The sequence below is a fragment of the Parasteatoda tepidariorum genome, chromosome 7, assembly GCF_982258835.1.
Source record: "Parasteatoda tepidariorum strain Cologne lab strain chromosome 7, Ptep-v5.0, whole genome shotgun sequence".
NCBI lineage: Eukaryota > Metazoa > Arthropoda > Arachnida > Araneae > Theridiidae > Parasteatoda > Parasteatoda tepidariorum.
This window is the reverse complement of record NC_141761.1, coordinates 15,733,414-15,749,645: the sequence shown is the minus strand read 5'-3', so window position 1 is coordinate 15,749,645 and position 16,232 is coordinate 15,733,414. Positions and strand designations below refer to the sequence as shown.

Here is a 16,232-nt window from a genome sequence, read left to right as displayed (position 1 = left end):
TGCAGAATCTTATGATCTAATATATTACTTTTTCGCCATTTTTGGATTCAACGAAATCTTGTATTAGCTGTCGAATTCCAAAACTACGCAAAATGTCGTATTCAATAGACATAAGTGCGAGCGATGCCAAACTATCATTGTTGAACGCAAATAATTTTTTTATCAATTTTAATCTGGAGAAAGATCTTTCTCCTTTTGCATTTGATCCAATAATCGACAAATATATACTTAATGCAATGTGAACGTTAGGAAAAGTATTCACAAGTTTATCCTTAACATTGTTATCGATCGAACTAATCATAATGGTATTATCGATATCAACTGCAATATCAGCAGTATGTCGGTATTGCAGATAAAGTTCGATAAACAAATTTGAAAATTAAAATCCATATTAATAAAAATGTTAAAAAAAATATGCAAGAAAATTTTAGCATATATTTTGAAAAGAGGGGAGGAGTGGGGGAAGGAGGGGAGGGCCCAAAAACGGCTATGCCTAGGGCCCACGAAAGGTATAATCCGGCTCTGTGCCTAGGGCCTACGAAAGGTATAATCCGGCTCTGCTTACATCAATGCGATAGTCCATACTGTATATATATATATATATATATATATATATATATATATATATATATATATATATATATATATATATATATATATATATATATATATATATATATATATATATATATATATATATATATATATATATATATATATATACAGTATGTTAGAAACAATTTCTTAATTTTAACCCTTTTATTGTATACAAACTTACAAAGAAAAAAAATTATACTAAGTAAAGGAATATTTTATTAACGTTATAATGTTTCTGAAATAAATTTTTCAAAAAAAAACACGTCATTTTTCTTAAAAATATTTTTTAAAAATTAGACGCCACTGGGTTGCGATTCTTAAGCCTCTGGAGTAGTAGTTTGCCTATTGATACCACTTAACATTAACGGTGTACCTGGCTTTCAGACTTATAATAAGATATTTCATCAGACTTTCAGACTTATAGTTTGTCGAAGGAACCATTTTATGTTACATTGTGCACCCCCCCAATTTGACTATGCAAGGTTGACTAAATGTAAACAATAACAAACCTCTTAAAACCGGAAGTAAGAAGAAATTAGAAGACTTCCAGTGTCTCCTTCCGCTTATGTTATGCTTACGAGGTGATGTGTGGACAGGTTTTATATTTTAGGAAATTTTGTCAATGTGATTTATAATTAAATTTACGCATAATTTTGCCATTCATAAGAGTTTGCTATAATTTATAAATTCTAACTGGTTGTGAGCCTGAGACTAATTTAACGAAATTAATATTACTGCATAAATAAAGTGTAAGGTTAGCCACGTTTTGAGTTTTATCCATTATTTGACTACCGAGGGTGTGCGGTATTGGTCCTCGTTAAAATGTTCTACAGTAAAGTGCTCGACTTCGCGTGCAGGTCGTTGGGCTACCGAAGCGGGATCATCCTCAGGGATGCTTCCCAGACCGTCGCCAATGGATGGGTGATCGTGTAAAGCTAAGGGTGGTGGCGCTAGTAAAATTGCTCTTTCAAGACTTCCGGGTTACTGCTTCCGATATATTTTTACGCCGCAGATTGAAAAAACGCGCCACCATATTATTGCATCATATCTTTTGCAGTATTTCACGTGTACCGAGTTCTTTCTTTCAGCCTTTAAACTACAGCATTAACATATTAATATTATAATCATTAGAATATTTTCTAATCAGTCTAACTTAAAAAGATATTTTTAAAGATATTTTTGGCGACATTTTATTCAAATGTAGCCAAATAAGGGATAAAATACAAAACATGGCAAACCTTAAGAATTATTCACAATAAGATATTAACTTTCCAAAATTTTTTTGGCCTTACGACCTCTGAGAATCAATACATTTCTAAAAGCTCTTATGAATGGTACAATTATGTTTAGATTTGAGCCCAAATTACAATAACAAAACTGCATAGAATATTTGGCTTGTTCCCACATCGCCTCGTAGTCATAACATAAGCGGAGGGATACACCGGAAATTTTCTAAATTTCTTCCGGTTTAAGGACGCTTGTTATTGTTTACATTAGACCACCCATCCATAGCTCATTGTGCAGCTCTAGTGCAACGTAAATGAGCTACAACAACTACAAGCTGACCAGGTGGCCGAGCTGTTAGAGTGCCTGACTGCGAAGTCAATGACTGCGGGTTCGAATCCCGCTCTGGACATGGGTGTTTCTCACTATGTGTAGTCCTCTGTTGTGTGTAATGTATGAATGTGGCCCACGATATGAACTATCTGTGGCAGAATGGCGTGGGTAATGTTGCTCGCCCCCGTAACTTAGGTCTACTGGTGCTCACTGGGTAAAGTTAAATGAGCAACACTTTCGGCATCTTCCCAGGTGAAGGACTTAAAACTTCAGTACCTGACATAAGTTTTTGTTGTTATAGTTTATTTACATCTCACTAGAGCTGCACAATGAGCTGTTGGTGACTGTCTGGGAAACATCCCTGAGGACGATCTGTGTTGTTATGTATTATTTCAGTACATATTAAATAAACGAGCAGGATCTAGCATCTCTCAAACACATTTAATAACAACTTAACGAGATACACAAACACAAACTGAAACTTAACATAAATGTAAACTGAAACTAAAACTAAACAGTTAACACACAGTTACAGTTAATCTGGCTGATGCCACATCTCCCCCCTTTAAAGATTTAGTCTATTGGGAGCTTTCATAATTCTTCCAGAGCGAGTTACAACAGTTTTTGGAGATACATCCTTCTTCTGAGTTAACACTGTAGGATCTGGATCCGTTATTTCTGGTAAGCTCCTTCCGTTATCCCTTTCTGAAAGAGCTTCCTCTAAATCATCGTTTAGCGGTGGAATCTGTAGTTTAGATCCTGGAATCAAATGTTTCCTATTCCGTCGAAGCACTTGTTTGCCTTCTTTAACAAAGTATGACCTTGGTGATTCAGCTTTTCTCTGTACAGTTCCAACAGCTTTCCTATCAGTTATCCATACCTTGTCACCCGGATGTATTGGTTTTAATTCATGAGCATTGTGCCTCCGATCATAATCCTTTTTCTGTCTTTCTATTCTTTTCTCTTCTTTTTCTTCCAATATCTCCTCCTCTATTGGCTTTGGTTGAAGTAGTGAAATTGCTAAAGGTAAGGTTGACTGTAGTCGACGCCCCATCAACAATTCAGCAGGACTGTAGCCGTTCTTTAAAGGTGTTGTCCGATAACTCAATAAAGCCAAGTAAGGATCTTTAGACTTTTTGAATCTTAATTTAATTATCTTCACTGCTGCTTCAACAAAACCGTTGCTTTGAGGATATCTTGGACTTGAAGTAATGTGCTTAAAACCGTATACTTTTGCAAAGTTTTGAAACTCTGCTGTTCTAGTAACTTCAAACTGTGGTCCATTATCTGATCTTACAACATTTGGAATTCCATGTCTGGCAAAAATTGATTTGCAGTGTAAAATTACTTCTTTTGATGTTAAACTATCCAGTTTTGCCACTTCTGGATAACGTGAGTAAAAATCTGTAACTAATAAATACCATTCTGCATGGAGTTTAAATAAGTCCATAGCTACAATTTCCCATGGTCTCTGAGGAAAACTAGTTGGTTTCAAAGGTTCAGAACAGTTTTTAGCTTCCTGTATACATGAAGGACAGTTCCGAACTAATTCCTCTATTTGTTTACTGATGCCAGGCCAGTATACTGCTGAATTCGCAAAAGCTCGACATTTATTAATTCCCATGTGTCCTTCATGGATTTTGCCCAATATTTCTTGTCGTAGCCTATTTGGCACGATTATTCGGTTTCCTCTCATTAACAAGCCATTCTGTATGGAGATTTCATATCTTAGAGGCCAAAAGGGTAAACAGGATGGTACTATCTGGTTTTTCTCCGGCCAACCTTGAGAAGCGTAATTGATCAACATATTACATGTTGAGTCAGTCTCTTGTTCTAGCTTTATCTGGGAAAGTCTCTCTGAAGACATCGGAACAGATTCTAAAACTTGATTGATAAAAGCTTCAACTTCCTCTTCCAATTCCAGATTTGGAGTTTCTTGTTGATGTGGTGCTCTAGATAGTGCATCTGCTACGCAAAGATTTTTCCCAGGAGTGTGGAAAACATCAAAAGAATATCTCATGAGCCTCATTTTGAGACGTTGTAGGCGAGGTGTTAAATCATCCAAAGATTTTCTAGTAAGTATTGGGACAAGAGGTTTATGATCTGTCTCCAAAAGAAACTTGGTACCCATTAGATAATTGGAAAATTTTCCGCATGCCCATGTAAGTGCAAGGGCTTCTTTTTCTATCTGAGCATAACGTTGTTCAGTAGGAGTTAGAGTTCTGGATGCATAAGCTACCACCTTGATTGTAGAATCATGCTTCTGACACAGTGTGGCTCCTAATCCATAAGAAGAAGCATCGGCTGTAACAATTGATTGTTTGTTTGGGTCATAGATGGTAAGTATAGGTTCAGATAACAAAATGTCTTTTAACTTTTTTAGTGCGGTTTCCTGAGGAGAGTTCCAAACAAATTTATTCCTTGTGGATAACATAGAAATCAAAGGCGCCATAATATCTGAAAATCGTGGAATAAATCTTGCTAAATAATTTGCCATTCCAAGTAGCTGTTTCAGTTCAGTTTTGTTTGTTGGGCTTCTGAAATTTTGTATGGCTTTTACTTTGTCCTGATCTGGGTGTATTCCTGAGTCATCAATGACATGACCAAGATATTTTATAGATTTAACAGAGAAACAGCATTTTTGTTTATTAAGAGTGATTCCCGTTTCTTTCAGACGGATTAAAGTAGATGTTAGACGTTCATCATGCTCTTTTTGATTTGAACCCCAGACGAGTATATCATCCATGTGACATATAATACCAGTAAGACCTTCTAAAGTTTGTGACATTCTACGTTGAAAATGTTCTGGAGCAGATGATATTCCGAATGGTAGACGTAAGAAACGAAATCTGCCAAAGGGTGTGATGAATGTTGTGAGATATGAAGATTCTTCATCGAGAGGAATTTGCCAAAACCCAGAGTTTGCATCTAATTTCGAAAAGATTTTCGCCCCAGCCAAAAGTGATAAATTGTATTCTGTTGTTGGCAATGGGTGCCATTCTCTTTTGATGCTTCTGTTGAGTGTCGTTAAGTCAACACATATTCGCACACTTCCATCTTTTTTTCGTACTACCACTGCAGGAGAACACCAATCAGTAGGTTTTTCTACCTTCTGAATAACATTTAATTCTTGCATTCTCTGTATTTCTAGTTTAGTTTTCTCCAGAAGTGGTATTTGAATTCGGCGTGGAGAAGTTAGGGCATATGGTTTAACATCACTATTTAGTTCAACATGGTAACTTCCTTTCAGTAAGCCAAGTCCTTGAAATAACGAAGGAAATTCATGAAAAGGATTAAAACTTGTAATGTTGAGCACAGATTGAGATTGGATATTGGGACCAAGACCAAAAAATTTTATGGCAGGTTTTCCTAATAAACATGTTTGGAGTCCTTCTATAACATAAATTTCTTCTAAGCACTTTTTTCCATTATATTCAACATTTTCAAGCAGTTTTCCCATTAACTTCAAGGGTGTTTTATCGGGGCCAAAAATCACTTTATCTGTACTTTTTAGTTCTGCATGTTTGAGTACTGTGGAGGCAATACTGCTTGGAATAACAGAATGATCTGCACCACTATCAATTTTAAATTGGATGCATTTTCCTAGTATTTTAACAGGAACAACCCACTCATCTGTGTTTTGTGTACTTCCCACTAGTCCTACAAAACCAGCATCACAAAGTTCATTGACTCTTTTAATAGTAGATAAACAAACATTATCCCAATGTCCTCTTTTCTTGCATTTTCTGCAATTTGAGTCCTTTGCTGGGCAGTTTCTTTTTTCATGTGGCTATTTACCACACCATTTGCAATTTTTTCGCTGATAATTAGTTTTAGAATCTCGATATTTACTTTTCGAATCTTGAAAATTACTTTTGTCTGCATTAGTTGTTTTATTATATTTCTTCTTTTGACTAATAGCATTAACTGTAGAATTTTCAACTAGTAGTGATTGTTGTTTCTTAACTGATTCCGAAAGACGTACTTTGTCCATTGCAGTTTGCAGGGTAAGTTCAGAATCAAGTTGTAATTTTTCGCTTAAAGTTTGATCTTTAATACCAACAACTATACGGTCACGAAGCAATTCGTCATGTAAATTACCATATTCACACTTGTCAGCAAGAGCATATAAAGCAGTAATAAAATCGTTGACAGACTCACCTTCTTTTTGAATTCGCCGATTGAACTGAGCTCGTTCGAATATTATGTTTCGTTTAACAACAAAGTGAGTGTCGAAACTATTCAAAACCTCCTGGAATTTCTTTTTATCCTCTTCCGATATACTGAGCGAAAGAAATATGTCCTCGGCTTTATCACCCATGACGTATATGAGAGCATCCACTTGTTCCTCATCTGTTTTTGTTATTAGTTCAGAAGCATTTCGGAAACGTAAAAATCTTTGTTTCCATTTAGGCCATTCCGAGGGAATCGAAAAAGGAAATGATTCTGGCGGCGTTATGTGGTAAGCAGGAGCTGATGTCATGATGCAATTTTGGAATATCGAAGGAGAGTCAAAACTTACTGCTTTAATTTGTTTTCTTTTACCGCTGCCACCATGTGTTGTTATGTATTATTTCAGTACATATTAAATAAACGAGCAGGATCTAGCATCTCTCAAACACATTTAATAACAACTTAACGAGATACACAAACTGAAACTTAACATAAATGTAAACTGAAACTAAAACTAAACAGTTAACACACAGTTACAGTTAATCTGGCTGATGCCACACGATCCGAAGACATACCATCTCAATTTTGATCCTCTGCAGAGGGAATGGCTCCCCCGTTTCGGTAGCCCGACGACCTGCACGCGAAGTCGAGCATTTTACGGCAAAACAGTTTAACGAGGACTAATACCGCACACTTGCAGTACGCAGACTGATCCAAGTGGTCACCCACCCGCACACTGACCGCAGCCAGTGATGCTTGACTTCTGTGATCTGCTGGGAGCCGTGTCTTAACGATCAGTCCACTGCGGGACTACCTGCCATAAGAAAGAAAAATATATATCTGACCGAGTCACAAAATTATGGGTGAATACAAAATTATTAGCTTCTGTTGAAAAGTGAAACTAGCCAATCAGGTTCTCCTTTTCTTTCGAGAGGGATTGGAAGTGGGTAAATTGCATTAAGTGTGAACGGTACGTAATAGAAATAAATTTGGCAAAAGTACCTAAGTTCTTAGATGTCACAAAGCTAGACAGCCGGAAACGTTATATATGTATAGAAATAGATAATGAATGAAGCCATAAAATATTTCTTTAACTAATCATAAATATTAGTGTTGAATTATTTTTTTTATTATCTCTTTTGGGTTTGTTCCTTCAATTGAACCGAACATTTTGGAGGGTGATATTGTTGAGATATGAAATTATTCGAAACTGTTCTACGTCTCTCTTCTATACTGCCATGGGAAATTGCTTGAGATTGTGTGCTTCAACAGCTGAAGATGATACCCTTCTACCTGAGCAGTTGGACCAAGATTCATCTTCTTCACCTCCAACACCTATTGAAGTGATTACTGCAATTTTATTTTGTGATACACCTATGTAAAGTGATACTCATTTCAATTATTTATTGATTAGATATAAAACAAAAAAAATTCGTAATAATTTTGCTATTGTTAATTTTATTAATAATAGCGCTATTGTCTTCATCGTGGAGTTTTTGTTCATTATGTATACAAACATCCAATGATGCTATTTTTAACTTCATCAATCTTTCAATATCTACACTCTAGAGGGGTCTGCCCAGGTTAAAATTTACTAATGTTAAAATTTACCTTCGCAAATTCAAATATAGGAAAAACTTTAGTTTCCCGAAACACTTTTTCTTAAAATTTTATTTTTGTATCCCGTAGGAAACGATAAATCCATATTTTATGTTCATTTTTTAATTTAATTTTTAATTTTCACAAATTATGTCTAAATTTTCAAAAAAATAGATACCTTTTAGAAAAACTCAAACAGACCCCTGCTCTATACAATCAAAATAACTTTCATATTTTTATGAAATAGGGAGACATTTCCATAAGCATTTTCATGTGGCAGAATAATCGTCAACTCTGGGCAACTTCCAGGTAGTGAAACTAAAAAAATCATTATAGAAAGGGACATACTCGAAATGTATGGCTCGTAGCCACCCCCCAGCAAGCATTTAGGAATTTTTTTTAAAAAAATTGCAAGTTCAAATTCGATTTGGCACCTTGGCGATAGTTGTTTTCGTGACAGATCGCAATACATTAAGATGTTTTAAAAATAATTCTGGAAATACTTTTTATCTTAATATGCCATACCCACTGCAATCGACCAAGGCTCCAAATTGAATTTTGAACGGGGAAATTTAAAAAGAAAAAAAGAACAATTCGAGGTTTGCCCATGGGTTGCTACGAGTTTGTACCTGTCGAGTAACTACCACTACAATTATTAAATACCAATTCACTAGAGTATTGATGTGCTAACTCGGTTCAATCTAAGGGTAACTTTTTATAGATAAAGGTTAGCTTCGTCAATTGCTAATAATTGATACTACATATAAATAATGTAAATCATGCAAAGTTTCAAAACATGTTGTTAAATATTGCAGACTTTATGTTTTAAAGTGCAATTACTAATAGAAGTTACTATGTGTAAGAGATATGTAAGAATATTTTAAATTTTAACAATTTTGATTTGGATTTCAAAATGGATTTCTGAAAATCCATTTTGAAATTAACCCAAGTATTTTCCCTCTGCTGCTCTTCAAACATTTGTTTTTTTTTTATTTATGAAAACAATTTGTTCTTTTATGAACTGAATTTATTAATTAGAAAAAAAGTTAAATTTTAATGAATCTGTACTTTAAAGGAGAAAGTCAGCAACCACAATCTAAGCGACCCTTCTGTTGAAATGAATTGGAAATAGGCGATGCTAGAAAATTAAAGAGACACATTTTTGTAACAAATTAATTTTGTAATAAATCTTTCCTTACGTTTGTGCTAGTGGCATAATGCTTGAAAAACTCAAATAGCATACCTAGAAGTATGTACGTATTAAACATAAAGTTATATTTATTGCAAAAATAATTTATATATTTTATTCTAATGACTTTTAAAATATATTTGTGTCATTCTATAGAAAATGCAACATTTGTTACTTCAATAATAGTTAAGTGTAGAGGTATGTTACATGTTTTTAGATCTAATATTTGAGGCTATTGAATGTTGTCTTTACTGTTTAACTTTAGGATTCTCTAGATATTTAAAATATATATTTATTTTAATATTGAAAATGTTGCATTCCATTAATGTGGTTTTAAATTGAAATTAAGACTGAATTTATAGGTAAAACTTTCTTTTCTTGAATAGGAAAGACCTTCTGAACCTGTATTCTTTGTATCTCCCAATATTGGTCGTCCTATTTCACAACTCACTGAGGATGAGCAAGTTAAAATTGCTCAAAGAATAGGATTTATTCAACAATTGCCAACTGGAATTTATAATGGTGCCAACAAGAATAGAGAGTAAGTGTCTATAATAATCATTTGAATAAATATTTTGAATTTAATTGAAATATAATAATGGTATGTATTTAATGATCATTTTTCATACTTTCCCCACACATTTACAATGTTTCAGAGATGATAGTGCTCCGGAAGAAGTTTCAAGAAATCACATTTATGTATAAAAAAATTCTTGTATTATTTCATTTAAAAACATGAGAATTTATACTTGACATCTCTTTCATATTTCTGGTAGAGTAATGAATGTGTTTAGAGATGCATAATTATTAATTTAAATCATGCTGCATATAATTTATTTAGAATTTCATGTTGTGAAATTATCAATGATTTAAATTTATAAGGACAATAATTTTTTGAAATGCATCATTGATGATTTTACTCTAGAAATTTTCAGGTTTTTTGAGTTGGGCTCACAATCACCCCTGATGTTTTTAACCTTTTTTGTATCCTTAGCATTAGCCTGGTAGCAGAATTTACAAGGTCCTTAAAAATTATTATACAATAATACTAGAAATATATAATTCTTTACTTTGTAGTGTTCAGTTTCAACCCATTTCTTGTTTGCTTTTTTTTTTATAGGAGGCCAAGGATAGGAATTTTGTAAAATGCAATGTTATTTTCATTGAAATATGTTTAAATTACATTCATTAAGACAAAAAATAAGTTTCGTGCATGAAAAATAATATTTTATTTAAGAAATAAAATGGTGCGTTTACGCACCATTGACCGAATCAATGAACAATTCGTTTAGTTCAACGCTTATATTTTTAATGGATACATTCAAAGTATTTTGAATGCAAATGGACTTTGCATTTGATGAATAAATTAATCTTGTGATTTTTGCACACTTTACATCATCTGTTGGCTTCTTTTTCCATGCCCATTTATTGTATGTTGAGCTACGGATGATGGGCAACCTTTGCTTGAATGGGTAACTTGTAATGAAACTTCACCAGATGGATTGTTCTTGGATTCAGATTTTAATTGGGCAATAGCTATATAAGATCTATAGTCTATAAGTGATATTTTTGAGCTAGTTAAAATTCTATGCAACTTCCAGAAATTCACTATAACGCTATCAGTGATGTTAGTAAATAGTGGCCACCACCTTTTCGTACCTTGAATCGATGCGGTATTTAGCTATAGTATTCTCATGCAGGTCTGCACCTGCCATATGCTTATTGTTATCCAAAATAATGTTGAGTTGTGAAATCACAACTTCTTTTCTTGAGCCGCGATGGCTCAAAAAGATAGAGCATTCGCCTTCAAATGAGGCGAACCCGGTTCGAATATTGGTGATGGCTGGTTGATACAAATCCTCATCCGGCTGGCACTGACCACAGTGCTGATTAAATATCCTCAGAGGTAGATGGATCATGGTCCCTTTGCATTCAGGCAAACCGTGAGAGGTTCTCTTGGTTTTCCTCTCTATGTAACGCAAATGCGGGTTGGTTCCATCAAAAAGTACTCCACGAAGGCAAAATTCTCCCAATACTTGATTCGGGAATTCTCTTGTCTTCTGGGTTGGGTTCAAAATTACAAGCCTACGGAGTTGAACATTAGAAGTCGTAAACCCTAAAATTGGGTTTGCTGTTCAACAATGGTTATATATATATATATATATATATATATATATATATATATATATTTACAGTATGTACAGTTTACAAGGGGCAAAATGGCACCGTTATTGGAAACAATTGTTACCACAGCATTGTCGTTCCATTTTATTGCACATGTTTCTGTATCCTTGCTGAAAGCAATATCGTAGGAACCACAATTTTTTTTTTCTTTTCTTATTTGTGTAGTCATCCAATATACAACCACCTATGAGATTTTCGCGAGCTGTGCCACATGCAAAGAAACCCTTTTCTTTCAAAATTTCAAATAAAGTAAAGGAGGAGAGAAAGATATCAAAACTTATATTTTTCCATCCCAGGTATTGAAACAACGCTAAGCTACTTCAGAACAACACTTGTTCCTTATGGCATATCTTGTCGAACACTGTTAGCCTCAGCACAATAAAACTCTGATAAAAATATAAACTTAACAGTAGAACTAATAAAACTCTGAATATGCAACAAAACTTTAATAAAACTCTGAAATCTTGCATAAAAAGTGGATTTTCAAATTTCACCTATTTTGCACGGATTCGGCCAATGGTGCGTTAACGCACCATTAAATTTGAATGAAATTTTTTTGTGATATTTGTTTTATTTCAATTTTATTTTCAGAACTTACAATTTTAACCCATTATAAAAACATATAATAAATTGCAAGTGGAATAATTATACGGTTTAAAAGAATGGACTTTTTCAATAACCATTTGAAGTTCAAAAATTAGCGTGTTTTGAAAATTTCCCAACAGAAATTATTTACTCCAATTGAATTACAAATATTTTATAGATGTCTTTAGAACCCTTTTAAACAACAGAAAAATTAAATTACAGAAGAATATTCGCCACGGTGTCAATAAATTTTTTTTATTAAGAAGATACGTTTATGCACCATTGGCCGAAAATGGGTTAAAAATAAAGAAGAAAACTAAGATGAAAAATAATCCGAATAAATTGCAGCTATATGAAGTGTTTCTACTACATCAGTCTTCAATGAAGAAACTCTGCTTGTTTTGTTGCCAAGTGTCTTCACATGTCATCAGCATTAAATAATTAGCAAGTTGAGGAATCTGCCTATCAGGTGTTTCGTGAGGTTGTCGTATCTAGTTTTTAATCTGAAAATAACAGCACCAACATGTTTTGTCATGTCACTTGTACAAATGATTAAAAAAAATCTATTTAAAAATAAAAGTCTATGTTTGTAAATTTTGTAATTAATTCATAAAATTACATAATATTGTTTTATAATTAAAACAGGGTGTGTACCGTTTTTAAAAAGTGCTTAATGGTGCTTTTTTTCATTTGGGGTTTGGGTTTGTAAAAAGTGCCTTGTTTTCTATCTTTTAAAAAGAGATTTTTTCTTTGCTGTATCGATTGTCATTCTAAATTACAAAAAATGCATGATTTTTACAATTTTCTCTGCAATATTTATCAGAAACTAGTTATTTTATCATGATTATGTAAAGATTTTGAAAATGTTTCTAAATTTTATTGATTTTATTTTTATAAATTAAGAGCTTTAAATAATAGAAAAATATAATTTTTATTGCTGCTCTGAAAATGATTTTTTTTGTTTTGGAAAGTGAATAACAATATTTTTTGAGTGCTTAAAAAGTACTTAAAAATGTGATTATTTTTTGTTGAAAAATCTGGCTACGCACCCTGTAAAATTTTTAAACAATGTTTTTTTTCTGCCACTTAAAAAGTTTCTCTTTTTATTTTTATAATAGTTGATGAATGAGTAGTAAAAAAAAATTTTTTTTGCTTCTGAATTATTGAAATTCATAATCACTTTAATGGATTGAATAATGAATTTATTTTACAGGTGTGCCATTTGCATGATTGATTTTGTGTTTGGAGACTCCATTCGTTACTTGCCCTGCCTGCATATTTATCATGCATCCTGCATAGATGATTGGCTCATGCGATCTTTCACTTGCCCTTCATGCATGGAGCCTGTAGATGCTGCCCTTCTCAGTACATTCCATACTCATTAAAAAATGGTAAATATGCTTTTAATGCTTGCTATTGTTCATCAATAATTTATCCTTGAACTCATATTTTTTTCTATTGTGAAAAAATTGTTATAAGTGCATGCCTAACCAAGTCTCCTGTTTTTTTAACGAAGACTCCTGTAGTTTACTACTATCTCCTGTTTACTTTTAATATTCTCAAATTTCTCCACATTTGTTGAAGAAATTTAAAAAAAAAAAATTTCAAAAAATTTGCCGATAAAATATCTGTTGATGGCAAAAATACTTCTCTTATTCCTCATCAGATAGTATTATTGCTGTATGTTGAGTGTTAATACTTTAAGTAAAATATCCTCAGTGTCAAGGGTTAGAGTCCCCTTGTCGTCAGGCTAACCGCAGGATCTTTTCGTGGTTTTCCTCTCTATGTAACGCAAATGCAGGTTAGTTCCATCAAAAAGACCTCATGGAGGCAAATTTCTCCTATAAATCGAAAACCTAGTCGAAAACCAAAAAAAATTAGGTCGGCTGTTCGATGAGGGTTATAAAATAAAATAGTTTGAGTAGTTATAAATAATGGTTTCAAAAAACTTTCTTTAGATTAAGATTTATATGCATATTTTTTAGATAGCTAAATGTAAGTGCATATATAATTTTCAATTTTGAATTTCTCCTTTTGACTTGCGTGATTATGCATGATATATCAAAACTTTACTCTTAGCCTAAGAACTGTAATTAAATTATGTAAAACTGTAAGTAAATTACTATGTAAAAAAAAAATTTTTGTAAAATTTCTATCTTGTTAATAGAATTCTATATCAAAATAAATTTCGTCTAATTGATTTTAATGAAAAAGGTTAGCTGATTAATTTATAGATGAACATAAATGATTTTTGACTGTAAATGATCTTTTCAAACTTCATATATATATATATATATATATATATATATATATATATATATACAGAGCTCATTCTAGGCAGGGTAAACAGGGCGCAGCACCCTGCTGCCCTTTTAGTCAAAAGAATCCACCCTGTTGCCCCTGAAGTAAATTAGTGCCCAGATGTAATAGACTCCATACCCTTTTTGCCCTTTCTTTCTTCAACCCTTCTTTATTTTTTCCCCTAACTCTACAATGGATTTCTTAAACTTTTATTATTTTAAACTCTTTTTATTTAGTTTGTCATTGGTGTCGATACATAGATTTATATGGGAAAAGAAAAATAGCCATCACACTCCCTTGTTGCACTTGTCTTTGGAAGTTTGCAGTTACTTCCACTATCATTAAATTATTATTATTAATCATTTTAATTATTAAATTGTAACTCCAGACACTTAAAAACATACATTAACATATATATTTTACATACATATACATTAACATATATGCATATATTATTTTATTAATATATGCATAAATTTTTACTAAGCAAATTAGCTCATTAACTCGATATATATGTTAATTTATTAATAAAAATTAATAATTAATATGATTGCTTTGCTACTTTCAGTAAAGTAAAAAAAAAAAAACTTCTTTTACCAATTGACAATGTTTTTTAATAGAACGTGTAAAGCCCATAGGAAGAAATTATTGCTTTTTTAGAATAATAATGCCCTTTTTTTTAAACTTTTGCACCCTGCCCTTCTTTCAGCCTAGAATGAGCTCTGATATATATATATATATATATATATATATATATATATATATATATATATATATATATGAAAGGGTGGCAGTCATGGTGAATGTTGTTAGGCTTCGCAGATAGCAGTTGGAAGGCAAAAAATATTTTATTAGCTTCACATAGTATATTCAAGACATTTTCTATCAAAGGCGGAGCTCAAATTCGCACCCCAAAACTGTGTGCTTAAGTTTTTATCTATTACTATTACTATTTTACTATTAGTTTAAGAAAAAGGTCGAGTGATTCTCACAAAGATTATAGGGGAAAAATGTCTTTACATTTAATTATGCATACTTTAACCAAAAATAGATTTAAGAACAGGATGTAGCTTTTAAAAGTGTGAGAAAGCATTTCGACTTGAATAATTAATTGGGATTTGTTTTGTAGCGAAGAAGCTAACATAAAAAGATTAATAGAAGCTTTTTATGTTACATATATATATGATGGTCATATTTTTTAATCTCTCCTGAACCTCTTTTGGGTTTTTTAGTCCTCAGTTTTGTATCGTTAAGCCTAGGTTCCTTTGAAATTGGTATTTTTTATTTGCCTATAAATAAGAGTGTTGTTTTCTTAGATTTTATTGTATTGTTATCAGTTGTATTGATGATCAATTTACATAAAGTAATTGTATTTAACCTTTAGTTGAAAGAAAGGTGCAGTAGTCAACAGAAAATGGAGCCAGCTTTTGATTTGTTTAAACTATAGCAAGTATACTTTTATCTTATTTATCGTTACGACTGTGATCATATTTTAGGTTTCCACCCTATGTTGTTGTTGCATTGTGCTAATCTTGTCTGATGTAAATATCTTCCAAATAAAGTAAATTTCAAGTCTTTACTTGTGTCTTCCCTAATATTTTAAATAATAAGGGGTGTATAGAAATCTGAACGCTTTGATCTTTAATGATAGAATTAATTTTTTTAATGTATATAACAGGGTTCGTAATTTTTTTTGGATTTAATTCAGATTTTTTTTAACATTCAAATACACTGTAAGAACTTTGATTTATGACTAAAAAAACTTTATAAATGTTTCATCAAAGTTAAATTAATACTAAACTATATTATAAGAATATTTTAGAAGCTCTAACTACCTAAAACAATTTTTCATTCTAATACATAGCTTTGAATGCATAGCAATTATTTTGAAACAAATGCATGATTGAAATTTAAAGACTAGATGAAATAGAAAATTTAAAGAATATTTTAACTATTAAAACAAAGTTTCATTTACCAAACCATAATTTTAATTTAAAATTGTTATTTCTTTTTTTTCTCATGATTTTTAAAATGACAAAATAAATGT

General features: G+C 32.2%; 1 protein-coding gene across 1 annotated transcript; it reads left to right on the top strand.

The window, feature by feature from the left end:
* The first annotated feature begins 7,354 nt into the window (after positions 1–7,354).
* LOC107453081 (RING finger protein 11) lies at positions 7,355–15,762 on the top strand. The gene is made up of 4 exons (XM_043047430.3): positions 7,355–7,670; positions 9,502–9,656; positions 13,098–13,275; positions 15,570–15,762. The coding sequence occupies exons 1-3, from the start codon at positions 7,566–7,568 to the stop codon at positions 13,267–13,269; spliced, it is 432 nt and encodes a 143-aa protein (XP_042903364.1). The 5' UTR covers positions 7,355–7,565; the 3' UTR covers positions 13,270–13,275; positions 15,570–15,762.
* Positions 15,763–16,232: the final 470 nt, after the last annotated feature.

What these genes read in the sequence shown, in the direction of transcription:
- LOC107453081 (XM_043047430.3), top strand. Translation starts at nt 7,566, where the DNA reads ATGGGAAATTGCTTGAGATTGTGTGCTTCAACAGCTGAAGATGATACC. An exon ending in CACCTCCAACACCTATTGAA is followed by an intron (nt 7,671 to 9,501) that starts GTGATTACTGCA and finishes TTTCTTGAATAG; the next exon opens with GAAAGACCTTCTGAACCTGT. An exon ending in GGTGCCAACAAGAATAGAGA is followed by an intron (nt 9,657 to 13,097) that starts GTAAGTGTCTAT and finishes TTTATTTTACAG; the next exon opens with GTGTGCCATTTGCATGATTG.